The sequence below is a fragment of the Saccopteryx leptura genome, chromosome 1 (genome assembly GCF_036850995.1).
Source record: "Saccopteryx leptura isolate mSacLep1 chromosome 1, mSacLep1_pri_phased_curated, whole genome shotgun sequence".
Classification (NCBI taxonomy): Eukaryota; Metazoa; Chordata; class Mammalia; order Chiroptera; family Emballonuridae; genus Saccopteryx; species Saccopteryx leptura.
The window spans coordinates 354888001-354901219 of NC_089503.1; the positions used below are offsets into that span (position 1 = coordinate 354888001).

A 13219-nucleotide genomic window follows, 5' to 3' on the forward strand; every position below is an offset into this window, starting at 1 on the left:
AGTCCTTTCACAAAGGAAGGAAGAAACTTCTTAGGACTGGGATGACCAATTCAGTTGGATGACAGGGCAGGATTAGGGGGGAAAAGACGATAATGTAGTATTGGGAGGAAAAGCATGCTCAAACTTCCTCTGGCCTACAGTAATTTCCACTCCAGATCATTGTTAAATCCTTCTGACAGAAGATTAAGTGTAGGTGGTACACAGAGCACAACAGAACACTAAATTCTAAATCAACACATAATAGATCAGGACCGACGAGTGCAAAGTCACTAGGACCTGAGTGAGACCAGCAAGGCTTAACTGCAACCTGACTGATGGTATTAAAATAGCTAAAGAAAGAATTTGTCAATCAAAAGGAGGATTATCCTAGCAATAGAAGCACAGACAAAATGATAGAGACATTTTGAGGTTTTTCAAGATGTCTTATTTGGACACACAGTCTAAATTTTAAAATTTCAACAGGTAAAAAAAATAAGAAAAAAATGTTTAAAGAACTGCTATTTTCTAAAAACAACATACTAATATCTAGTGGTTTAATGTACACAGTAAATTTGAATGCATACTTATACTTTGCTATTGTCTAAATGTAATTTCAAAGTGTAAGCTGTATCAACTAGTACAGATCCCATTATGTGGTTAGTTTGACTCAGTTTTCTGGGACTAAGTTTTGAAGCCATTCCTTTGGGGGGTTTTTAGATTGTTGACACCTCCCTTCACTAGGCCTTGATCCTTATGTGTTCCTGATTTATCCTCCCTTCTACGCTCCTTCTCTAGGCCTAGTTAGGCCTCTATGTCTTATTTTTTATTCTGTTTACATCTTTTGTGTCCCATTGACATAAATTTCCTTCCAGCCTATTCTTTCACTTTGATTAATTAAAATTTCTTTTCTATTGACGTTTCTACCAATTCCTATGTATGATTATTTAAAAAATTTTTATCTCCCAACATATGATATCTGATCACAATCCTACCCTCGGTTATCCAACAGCACTTCATAGGAAATGAGAAACCGTTCTCAGTCCTCCCATTTCCCAATCACACACCCACCTCCAAGCTCATGGAAGGTAACCTCTTAAGTGCAACTGGGGTTATGGGTAAGAGAAGTGATTATCCTTGATTCAAGAACTCTTTGTTGAGAATTTTGGCATCTGTGTTCATTGTAATATTTTTGTTTGTTTTATCTTTTTCTGGTTGGAGTGTCAAGTTAAGATCTCTGTAGATCAGTGGTAGTCAACCTGGTCCCTACCGCCCACTAGTGGGCATTCCAGCTTTCATGGTGGGCGGTAGTGGAGCAATCAAAATATAAATAAGAAGATAGATTTAACTATAGTAAGTTGTTTTATAAAGATTTATTCTGCCAAACTTAGAGAAAACCTGACATAAAGGACTTGGTAAGTAATTATTATTATATGCTTTAACTTGCTGTAACTCTGCTTTATAAATTTTATAAAGTAAAATTACTTCCCTACTTTATATAGATAAATCACCATTACTGTGGAACCGGTGGGCGGTTAGAAAATTTTACTACTAACAGAGATACAAAAGTGTGCGGTAGGTATAGAAAGGTTGACTGTCCCTGCTGTAGATCATCACTGCCTGGTCTGTTTCCCAGTTAGGGTTGCATTCAAGCTTCCTGCTGTCTGTGTGTTCCTGGTCTAGGCAAAGGGAACTCAGAGGGAGGCCTCCTCCAGTAGAGATTATTGCATCTCTCCTTAGCCCTTCACTGGAACATAAGCACATGGATAGGGGTTTTCAGGGGTAGTTCACCAAAGCCTTCAGAGTGAATGTAATGGGCTAGTTTGGGGGAAAAGAGATAGAAGGAAAATGAGGCAGAGCTAATCCACACCCTTTTTGCTTCAAGACACTTCTCAGCACAGGTCTTTACGCCACCTCAACACAAGGTACTTCTGTGAGTCAGCCACCCTCAGCACTTGTAGAAAGACTCTGAACTTCTCCCAAAATTCAGGTCACAACTTTCAACCTTATGGGCGATTCTCTTGTGTAAGCTCTTCCCACTGGCCTTAGGGAGGACTATTCAAAAGCTGAGGTACAGAAGAATGAGGGGAGGATATTTGTTCCATTACAAACAGTGCTTTCATCCAAAGGCTTCTTGCCCTTTTAATACAGTGAAAGGGTCTATGTTTTGATAGATTTTCTGCAATGTCTCCTCCTATTAAACCTCTTGGGAGTTTACATGGCCAATTCTTTGAACTTAAAATGGAACAGAGTCCACAGAAATCTTGGTACCTATCCATCAATCGTTAGGTAGTGGGTAGGACAAGGGCATTCTACAGTAAATCCAAGTGTCTTAATCTGTTTGGGCTGCTATAACAAAAATATCATAAACTGGGTAGCTTACAAACAACTGAAATGTATTTCTAAAAGTTCTGGAGGCTAGGGAGTCCAAATCAAGATGCTGTCAGATTTGGTGTCTGGCTGGGTCTCTCTTCTTGGGCTCCACCTTCATGACCTAAGCAACTCACAAAGGTTCTACTTTCAAATACCATCACCTTGGGCATTGGGCTTTAATATATGAAGTTGTTGGAGGGCATACACAATATACAGTCCACAGCATCAGTGAGCAGGAAAAGGTTACTTATTGGTTTTTTACATCCTCATGGCACATAATAAGCTCATAAAAAACCTTGAGGCTCCTAAGATATCTGGGGTGAGGAGGATTTTGTCAACTTATTAGGACCATTTCAGTCGCTGAATTATTTGTATTTTGAAATTTTATAAATAAGCATGTATTCCTTTTATAACCATAAACAACCAATAAAGATTATTAGTATTTTCGGCCTGACCTATGGTGGCGCAGTGGATAAAGCGTCTACCTGGAATGCTGAGGTTGCTGGTTTGAAACCCTGGTCAAGGCACATAGATCATATGGGAAGCAACTATTACCAGTTGTTGCTTCCTGCTTCTCCCCCCTCTTCTCTCTCTCTTCTATCTAAAAATCAACAAATAAAAAATTTTAAAAAAGATTATTAGTATTTTTAAAGAATTTTGGTCTGTGATCAGAAGCTTCTTAGATTTAAAAGCATCAGTCAGGAGAAGGTACTCAGTCCTTGCCGGTATGTTGCATGAATGAATAGTACATCCTGAGTAGATGGGAGAATGAAGAAATGACTGATATGCATATTTCTGTCTGTCCAGGTACCTCATGTCCTCTTTTCCCTCTCTCCCAATTTTCTGATTCAAACTCCCACTATCCTTGTAACTATTCACTCTTATCAGCAACACAGGTTGGTAAGGCTTTTCCAACCTGAAAATCAAGCAACTGCCCTACATTACCCCAATGCTTAGGTGCTCAGAGTCAGCAAAAGGGTGAAACCAGGCTATTAAATAGGCTTAATTAAGTGGAGAGTACATCAGATATTAAAAAGATTCAGCTCAGTCATGGTAAAAGCTTCAATTTTACATAAAATTTAAAGTGGTGGGGAAGATGATGGTCTTTCTTCGTCTCACCCCTAATCATGAATTCTCCTTTATGTGCAGAATTAAAAATAGATGGAAGAGGAATTTATTCTACAACTCTTGAATCTTTCAGCTAAATAAAATATCAATAAATGATTGGCATACAAGAAAAATTGGAGAGACTTCCTTCAGAAAAATTGTTGCTGGTTTGCAGATCCCCACTTGACCCTAAGGAGTGATGTATAGGGAGATGATTGGTGTAAGGTGTTACTGTCTAACCTCTAACCTAGTAAAGGAGGCCGCAAAGGAGCTACTTAGAGAGTTTGAAATACAGTTCTTGCAATTGAGAGGTACAGAGGGCTGCTGCCCAGCTCAGGCCTGAAAGAACTACAGTGGAAAGTGAAGGGCAGGCTGACTCTCTCAGGGATATCAATGAAAAAGACTGATTGTCTTGATATTAGAACTAGGAGAATGCAGCTATATTGAGATTGGCCTGTGTTCCCAATGTTGTTGGTGCAAGGTTATATATGATAATTTTCGATAGAAAAAAATTTAGGTCATGTCAGGGAACAGGAGAAAACTGGCCTAGGGTTAGATCTCTCCCCCAAGCCAAATGGGCCTCTAGGAGAGGAATAGGAGACCTTAGAAGGTGGAGGCAGAAGTACCACAGTACATCCTGCAGCTGGTGAAGGTGTTCTAAATGACTACCTGGAATAGAGATGCTTTTATTCACTTTTAAGGAGTATCCAGAGAAGTGAATATTCCACAGAAGAACCAGGTTCAAACATTTGCAGGTCCAGCATATGATGGTACCAATTCATGTTAAAACTGTCTTCTGCTTTTTTCCTTCTTTCATTTTGCCCTTAGCAGGGAGATGACTTCACACCTTCCCTACTACAGGATTCCAGCCTGAAATAGGTCCCAGGTACCTATTTATGTCACCATATAATGAATTGCAAAGAGATGGTAGGATTCACTCATGAGGTTGTATTTGGATTATATTACAAGTATGTAGAACAGGGTTTGGGAACCTATGGCTCGCAAGCCAGATGTGGCTCTTTTGATGGCTGCATCTGGCTCGCAAATCTTTAAAAGAAAATAACATTAAAAATATAAAACATTCTCATGTATTACAATCCATTCATTTCCTACCACTCATGTTCATGGTTGCGGGTGGCTGGAGCCAATCACAGCTGTCCTCCGGACAACACCAAATTTTTATTGGATAATGCCTAATGTACACGGGTCGTTGTATGGCTCTCATGGAATTACATTTTAAAGTATGTGGCGTTCATGGCTCTCTCAGCCAAAAAGGTTCCCAATCCCTGATGTAGAAAGACCATCACTAATCATCATTAGTGCCCAGCAAAGCAGTTTCTCGGGCCAGGCCCCAAGATCAGCCAATTATAAAGTCAGTTGGGTGGCTGGTAAACTTTTTCTCCAGTAAGCCACTCCGGGAACCTGGTGAGTTCTGCTAATCACACCTTGGACACCAGGGACAAACTTCCTTTCGGAACGAAGTGGAAACACCTAAAGCTGGCTTGGACTTCAGATACACCCAGTTCAGCCCTGTGGTTCTCCCCAGCTTTTACAGTTAATTCATCAGCTTAGGCCGAAACAAATAGCATTTCAAAAAGCTCTGTCGCTGCGAGACAACGTTCTCCCTCCGACAGAGTCCCTGCGACGCTCGCATCACCTCGCGAGCCGGCAGCGTGGTGACGTCACACGTCCGCGCGCCAAGGCCCTGAGCGGTCCTAGCCTGCCCCCGCCCAACCTGTCGCCAGGGGACGCTCGCGGGCTGGGTCTCCTAGGCAACTAATTGCCCCACCCCCTTAGTCCCTTTAACCTTTAGGGTGCGCGGGCGCCGCGTCCCTAGCACCCTGTCCCCTTCCCTCTTCCCCTTTCCCCACCCCTAGGGTTCGGAGCCGTCCGCGCCGGAAGCGAAGATGGCGGCCGAGGTTGCTGGCGCGGCTTCCGCGGAGCTGGTGATCGGCTGGTGCATTTTCGGCCTCTTACTGCTGGTAGGGGAGGCGCTTGGAGTCGTCCCATCTTTACAATGGGGGGAGAGAGGAAGGGCCGGCCCTGCAACTGGCCTCTGGGGCCGGGAGACCCTCCTCGCCCCGCCCCCGCCCGCTCGGAGTGGAGCTTGGACTGTTTGGGGGGCTCCCAGGCGCCGGGACCGGGACAGCGCTGTGGGTTGGGGGGCGGGGCACTGGTCTCGGGCTGTTTCTGCTGTCTTTTGCCTGGTGACGTCTAATATTGCGCGTTTCCTTCCTCCAAACTCTTGCCCGTTCCGGATGTGAGCCGGGGGCGGTGGGGTCTGGAGACTGGGGAGGCCCTAAGAGTGCCGAAGGGGGCAGGGCCTCTGGCGCCCTGCGGACCGGGCGCCTGGGGAGGGCGGCGGCCCCCGCACTTGGCAAGCGCTGTAGGCGCTGGCGTTGCCGGTGCAGAGGGGAGCCTCTCCGCTTCTCCTGCCGCTCTTGCCAGCCTTGGGGTCATTGAGTTTCCAACCCTCTCCACCCATTTGTGCGATTCTGTTTTGGTGACGTGAGTTGTACGTTCTGACTTCCAGGTTTCAAATTCCTTTCCAGTCTATTGATCGGTGTAGATACCCGTGTGGGGCAAGCTGTAGCCCTCTTTACTGTCAGTATCAACGTCTGTCTACAATACTACTGTCTATCTGACCTCAGGTGCCTCTTTCCCAGCCAACTTACTCTTGCGTATCCCGTGAGCAAAACGTGGGTCCTAATGGCCCAGATGACCAAGATTTTACTTTTCTGTTCTATACTAAAACCCTCAGGTTATTTTATTTGACAGTTCGATTTGTTTCTCTTCCGTATTCACCCTCTTTTCTCATTGTCTTCATTCGGTCCTGTTTGTTGCTTCATTCCTCAAGTATTCTAGCCACTCGCATCATGAAAACAAATAAAAACAAAAGTCGAACCAAATCTTTAGTTCTGGAAATATTTATCTTGATTAAATGCCGCAACGGTGTCTGCAGCGTATGTAATGTTTTGCTAGCATGTAACCAGTATCAGAGTCTAGTGGGTATATCTTGGCAGTTATCAATGAATAAACATTTCAGTATAGCAGTTGTGCTCTAAATTGTAGGAGGATGCGAACAAAAAAAATTATAGCCTTTAAGTGGACCTGAAGATAGAAAAAAAATTTGAAACAGATATTTTAAGTACTGAAAACCAAAGTACGATTTTATAAAATAGGACTTCGGGGATAGAGAACAATATTGGAAGAAAGTGTAATTGAGGTAGACTTTGGCTAGATGGAGATGGGGAGGCATTTAAGTTGATTTTATAGCAGGAGCTAAAAGTTAAGAGGGAATTGAATTTGAAACGATGTTGAAGTGGGTGGAGGGAGGTGGAGGAGGGGATTGGGGCAACAAATGGTGATGGACAGAGACTTCACTGAGGTGGTGAACACACAATACAGCGTACAGATAATGTGTAATAGAATTGTGCACCTGAAACCTATATAATTTTGTTAATCAGTGTCACCACCAATAAATTCAATGAAAAGGAAAAAACTGGATGTTGAAGTAGAAAAAAAATTAGTAAAGGGTCATTGTTTAATTTTCTGCAATCTCTTTAATTTCTGGCTTATTAGAAAAGAGCTGGATTCTCATGTCTGCTTCTGCATTCAGTCTTTTGAGATATAATTTTGGTTGAAGTATATGAAAAAAATTCAGTTATAGTGATACACAGTTGGATGCAGGAGTATTTTTAGACAATTGTTGATATTCATTAATACTATACCAAAACTCAGTAAGTAGAAGCTTCTTAAAGGTTAGTTGCAATATGGAATCTAAAACGCTATCAATTAAGTTTTATTCTGTTTCATTAAGATCCATTGAATGATTCTTTCACCATGCATAGTTTTATAACGTGATGCATTTAGTCATTTAGAAAACACTGGTTTTAGGATTGTGCACCTGAAACCTGTATAATTTTGTTAACCAGTGTTACCCCAATGAATTAAAAAAAAAAAAAAAGAGAGAGAGAACCACTGGTTGTAATGCTGGTGGCCGCCGTCATGGCCTGGCAGGTCCACATTGGACTTGGTTTGGGCAGATGGTAAAATTGTGGAGCCGAAAAGTGTTGTGCCATTTTGTTTAATAAAGTCTCACAATGGCAGACAAGCACACAGGTGGGGGAAATCCACTTCTCAGGCAAAGAAACAACAAGAATGGCCCCTCAAGGTGATGGGCCGGCAATCTACCAACTGCAGTCCCCCTGGGCACAAGCACCCATAGCCTTATATAGGCCATAAGACACGTGGCGCATCCACTCACTCATGTACCAATCAGGCAAAGGGCTTGCAGCTGGTAAACCAGCGAGCAAGCCTAACTCAGTTGCCCCACATTCCATCCCTTTGGGGTTGCTCACCTCACAATATGCAGAGTGCTTACATACCAAAAATGACAATTACAAAGGTGCCCTTCACAGTGTCTCACTGAGCACTCTGCATAGAGAGTTACCTGGAGGCCCACCTCTAGCTCCCCACCCCATGGTAGGTGGGAGGCCTGTATAGTCCAGAGCTGTGTCCTTTGAAAAAGTGACATTGGTGTGTCTCTGTGACTGGATGAGAGCAGCTTCCTGGTGCAGGAGGGCCTCCACAGGTGCTGTGGCCCCCCTCCATCAGGGTCTCTCATAGTCACAGTCCAAGATCAGCCCATGATAGACAGCCCAGCTGTCTGTGCAAACCACTAGCGTAAAAGTCCATTACAGGCCATATAGCTCTTTATTATTGGACCTTAGCACCTTTCCATGAGTGCCCTGTCCATTGTCACAAGCCTCATCCAAACCCCTCAGCAAGCTCAGAGGGCCTGGTGGGATCAAACACATTCAAGGGCTGTGCTGCCTTGACAGTTAATTCTCTTAGCTGAACATGAATGTGAGTCATTTTCTGGCAGATGCCAGAGCCACCCGCTTCCCTTGCTTTTTCAGTGACTGGAACCTCTGTTCTGACTTAAGCTGCCACCAAAGCTCCAAGATTTTATTAGACTTGCCATCTAATTTCTATCTTCCCTGGCTGCAGTCAAATCTACCCACGTCTGTGTTCAGTTAACCTTTACAGGCCCATTACTCCTGTTAGTCAAGGGGACAGCATGGGCAGCAGCCCTCACAGCCTTACGGACCGACTCTGTTCCGGCGAGCATGAGGCCATTCACCCTTATGTCCCGCAACTGCAGCAAGCAGGCTGCCAGTGGTTCAGTGGGTTTCTGCCTGAATTGTGCTCCCAACTTCATCAGCTCTGCCTGCATGTAGGGCCAGACCACAGAGTGCTCCACTACCTGGGGAGGAGGCTGTGGTTTCCCCTGAGGGAATCTTTGCTCCTGGGATTTTACCTTCCTGGTGACCACTGGCCAGGCTCTGAGTCTTTGGACGGCAATTGCTGCCCAAGCCTCCCCTCAGGAGAGGAAGAGTTTGAAACGCCTGCTCCTGCTGACTCAGAGCCACCCTTGTGGCAGGAATGCAGCTCTATCTTCTTTCTGTGCCTGCTCTGGCTCCTGCGGCTGCCGGTTCTTGATCTGAAGCTGAGACTCGAGCTCCTGAACTAGCATTTGTCTCTCCGACAGCCGTTGCTGCCAATGATCAGCCACCAGGACAAACTGCAACTCATGAACCCACAACTCCTTGTCCAGAGACCGCTCCGGTTCCAGGCGCTGCTGGCGCTCAGTTTTTACCTCACATAGCAACTTTCGAACCCAGTTGGCCTCCGTCTGCAGCGCTCGCTCCAGTTCACACCGTTGTTGCCACTCAGTATGCAGCTTATCCTGGAGCTTTACCTCGCTCAGCTTCTCGCACAGAGCTCCTGGTTTCTTCTTGCAGGATTGTAAAAAACACCCAGCCTACGGCCCCAAACAAGACAGCCACTGGGAACAGCCACTCCTCCTCAAGGGTGTTGGTGGCTCCATGCTGATCTGTTCCAAATCCTGCCCACTACGCCATTTGTAATGCCGGTGGCTGCTGTCATTGGCCAGGCAGGTCCACATTGGATTAGGGGAGATGGTAAAGAAGCGACCATGGGGAACCAGAAGGCGATGGGCCATTCCATATAATATATGTCTCACAATGGCAGACACAAGCACACAGGCAGGGGAAAACTGCTTCTCAGGCAAAGAAACAGCAAAAATGGCCCCTCACAGTGGTGGGCTGGCAATCCACCAACTGCAGTCCCCCTGGGCGCAAGCACCCATAGCCTTATATAGGCCATACATACGTGGCGCAGCCACACACTTACGTACCCATCAGGCAAAGGGCTTGTAGCCGGTAAACCAGCAAGCAAGCCTAACAGCTGCCCCACACTGGTTCATTGAGTTATGCAGCTCTTCCAGTATGGATATTTTTTATTATATAATATCAAGATTTCACATTCATAGTATCACCACTGATTTTGTCAGAAGAAATCCCTGGAATAAGTATTGAAAGTTAAGCTCAGTTTTAAGATAAAAGTCCTTCAAAATTTTAAAATTCTAATTTTCATTTGAAAGCTTGAATTTTATTTATTTATTTATTTATTTATTTATTTATTTATTTTTTGTGACAGAGACAGAGAAAGGGACAGACAAGGACAGACAGACAGGAAGGGAGAGAGATGAGAAGCATCAACTCTTCATTGTGGCTTCTTAGTTGTTCATTGATTGCTTTCTTATATGTGCTTTGACTGGGGGGCTACAGCAGAATGAGTGACCCCTTGCTCAAGCCAGTGACCATGGGGTCATGCCTATGATCCCACACTCAAGCCAGCAACCTGTGTTCAAGCTGGATGAGCCCGTGCTCAAGCCAGTGACCTCAGGGTTTTGAACCTGGGTCCTCTGTGTCCCAGTACAATGCCCTATGCACTATGCCACCGCCTGGTGAGGAGAATTTTATTATTGATAAATGCAGCCAGTTGTTTTTCTTGATGTGATAGGTTCTCTTTGTTCATTTTGACAAAAATCTGCCAAAAATCCAAGTCTGAATAACCACAGTCAATTGTACTTTCAAGTAAAAATGATCCTTGCAAAGAGTGTCTAGTTTGGCTTCCAACTGTAAGTATTGAGGTACCTGCCTATGGGCAGCTGTGTTAGGCTTGCTCGCGGGTTTACCAGTTCTAAGCACTTTGCTTGATTAGTGCATGAGCACATGGCAGAGGCACGTGTGCATGGCCTATAGAAGGCTATGGGTGCTTCCCCAGGCGGTGATTCTCCCAGATCGCTCTCCCGCCACCTTGAGGTGTGGTTTTCCTTGCTCTCTTGCCCTTGCTGCAAATAGCAGATTTTCCTTTGTTAGCTCTTTCACGTTTGTTGTTTGCTTACCTGTCTTTGCATGCCTCCAATAAACAGGGATGACCCGACACTTTTCAGGCTCCACAGTTTCTCTACTGATGGCCTGTTGGGCAAATAAGTTTGTAATATTTGTGTTATTTGGTATTGCTCACTTTTGTTAAAGTAGGCTCTGCCCACATTGGGCGGCTGTATGACCTTCATGCTGGAAAGGGGCTTGATTATGCTAATGTGTACTGGAGGAGGGGGTTGTCCCTCTGAAAAGTTTTAAAAGGAGGAGCTAGGAGGCCATGTTAGGAGACTACATTGTTGCAGAGAGGGGAGAGAGGGGAGAGAGGGAAGAGAGGCCACTGGTTGTAGGAGAGGAGCCAGCAAGATGGAGGCGTGCAGATGGGGAAAAGGAGGTGCCTGAGATTAGTGGGTCTTTGATTCTAGAAAGAACCGGAAAGTTCCAGGTTGTGGAACAGGAGAACATGTGAGTGGGTTTTGGTGCCCTGTGTGTTTGTTTTTACTTGTTGGCTGGTACGAATCTAGAATAAAGGAAAATGGCCCACCATTTATTGGCTCCATTGATTAATTACCATCTGTCTGAATTAAATGGGAACCTGCAGGAGCCAGGCCGCCATGATGGCCGTGACTACTGGCCGTACATGGCCCGAATCCAATGTAAACTTGCCTGGGCTTAGCCACCAGCATTACACCGCCTTTCCTGGAGACAGCCATCACAAGTTTCGCAGTAGAAAAACTTAAATGCATACTTTACATTTCCCCCCACGGAGTATTAAAAAGACTCAAGGGTTGAAGTTTAATAAATTAATTTTTATTGCTTTGTTAAGCACAGTCTTAGGTTAAATTGACTCTTCCCCCCTCTGTGAGTGTGTAATTGTGAAGAATACAACTACTGGCAGAGTTTGGTGCCATTGTCTGGCCTTATGTTTATTTGGCCAGCAGTTTTACCCACCATCGTTTATGCACCATGAGTGCAAATGTCAACATAGTAGAAAGGTAAATGGCATTTTAGTATTGATATCAGAATAATTTTCAAATTGGAAATCCTCAGAAAGGTTCTGTGGACTTGACATTTTGAGAGCTGCTGCCAGTCCTCTGCTAAAGAATCGGAACACTAAGATTGATAACTTGTAATCTTGGGCAAGCAGAATGGATGTGGGGCAGCTGTGTTAGGCTTGCTCGCAGGTTTACTGACTGCAAGCCCTTTTCCTGATTGGTGCGTGAGTGCGTGGCTGCCCCACGTGTGTATGGCCTGTATAAGGCTATGGGTGCTTGCGCTGGAGAGAGATTGGGGATTGCAGATGGTGGGTTGCCTGCCCACCACTGTGAGGGGCTCTTTTGCTGTTTGTTTGCCTGAGAGGTGGTTTCCCCTGCCTGTGTGCTTGTCCACCTTTGTGAGACATTTTTTTTTTTTTTTTGTATTTTTCTGAAGCTGGAAACGGGGAGACAGTCAGACTCCCGCATGCGCCCGACCAGGATCCACCTGGCACGCCCACCATGGGGCGATGCTCTGCCCATCCCGGGCTTCACTCTGTCGGCGACCAGAGCCACTCTAGCGCCTGGGGCAGAGGCCGAGGAGTCATCCCCAGCACCCGGGCCATCTTTGCTCCAATGGAGCTTCGGCTGCGGGAGGAGAAGAGAGAGACAGAGAGGAAGGAGAGGGGGAGGGGTGGAGAAGCAGATGGGCGCTTCTCCTGTGTGCCCTGGCTGGGAATCGAACCCGGAACTTCCGCATGCCAGGCCGACGCTCTACCACTGAGCCAACCGGCCAGGGCTGTGAGACATTATTAAACAGAATGGCCTAACGCTTTCCGGCTCTGCAGTTTCTTTACCGTCTGCCTGAATCCAGTGTGAACCTGCCTGGCCTCAGCCACCGGCCTTACAATCGACTTCAGTTTCTTCTACCACATAAGGAACTGTTAGATTTGGTTCTTCTGTGCTGATTATCTGTGTTTACTATATCAAATCTTAACCCTTCTACTTACCCCAAGATCTTCAATAATTTGTCTTACACCACCTTTCAAATATTTTCCATTACTATACAAAATAGAATCTCCATTTCTGTAAAGCAGATTTATTCTTGTTACTCAAAAGTGAGGGTGTTACCTGGGATCTTGTTAGAAATACAAAACATAAGACCCAAGCCCTTCTGAATCAGAATCTGCAGTTTAACAAGCTTCCCAGTAGTGTGTGTGCTCAGTAGTTTAACAAACATCCAGCTATTCTCATTCCTGCCTGTGTCCCAGTGGTTTGCAATCTGATTGTTCATTAAAACCACCTTAGGAGTTTTAAATCCTAAAACCCAGACCAGTTAAATCAGAATATCTTGAGAGGGGTTAAGAACTGCTCTAAACCTTTCCTTATAATTACTTGTAAATAAGATGTTAATTTCTTTTATAAACTGCTCTGTTATATGACATTTAATACTAATTATTGCTATTTGCTAACCAGTTACTATGTCCAGGCACTGTGCTAAACTCTTTATCTCTCACTTACTCCTTTTAACATGCT

The 13219-nt window shown here is 44.9% G+C and overlaps 1 protein-coding gene across 1 annotated transcript in view; it reads left to right on the top strand.

The window, feature by feature from the left end:
- Nucleotides 1-5162: 5162 nt before the first annotated feature.
- Nucleotides 5163-13219, top strand: part of LMBRD1 (LMBR1 domain containing 1) — a 125353-nt gene continuing 117296 nt past the window's right edge. Inside the window, exon 1 of the mRNA XM_066359100.1 lies at nucleotides 5163-5438. Within this exon, the coding sequence (XP_066215197.1) occupies nucleotides 5364-5438 (75 nt within the window). The 5' untranslated portion in view covers nucleotides 5163-5363. The remainder of the gene's footprint in view (nucleotides 5439-13219) is intronic.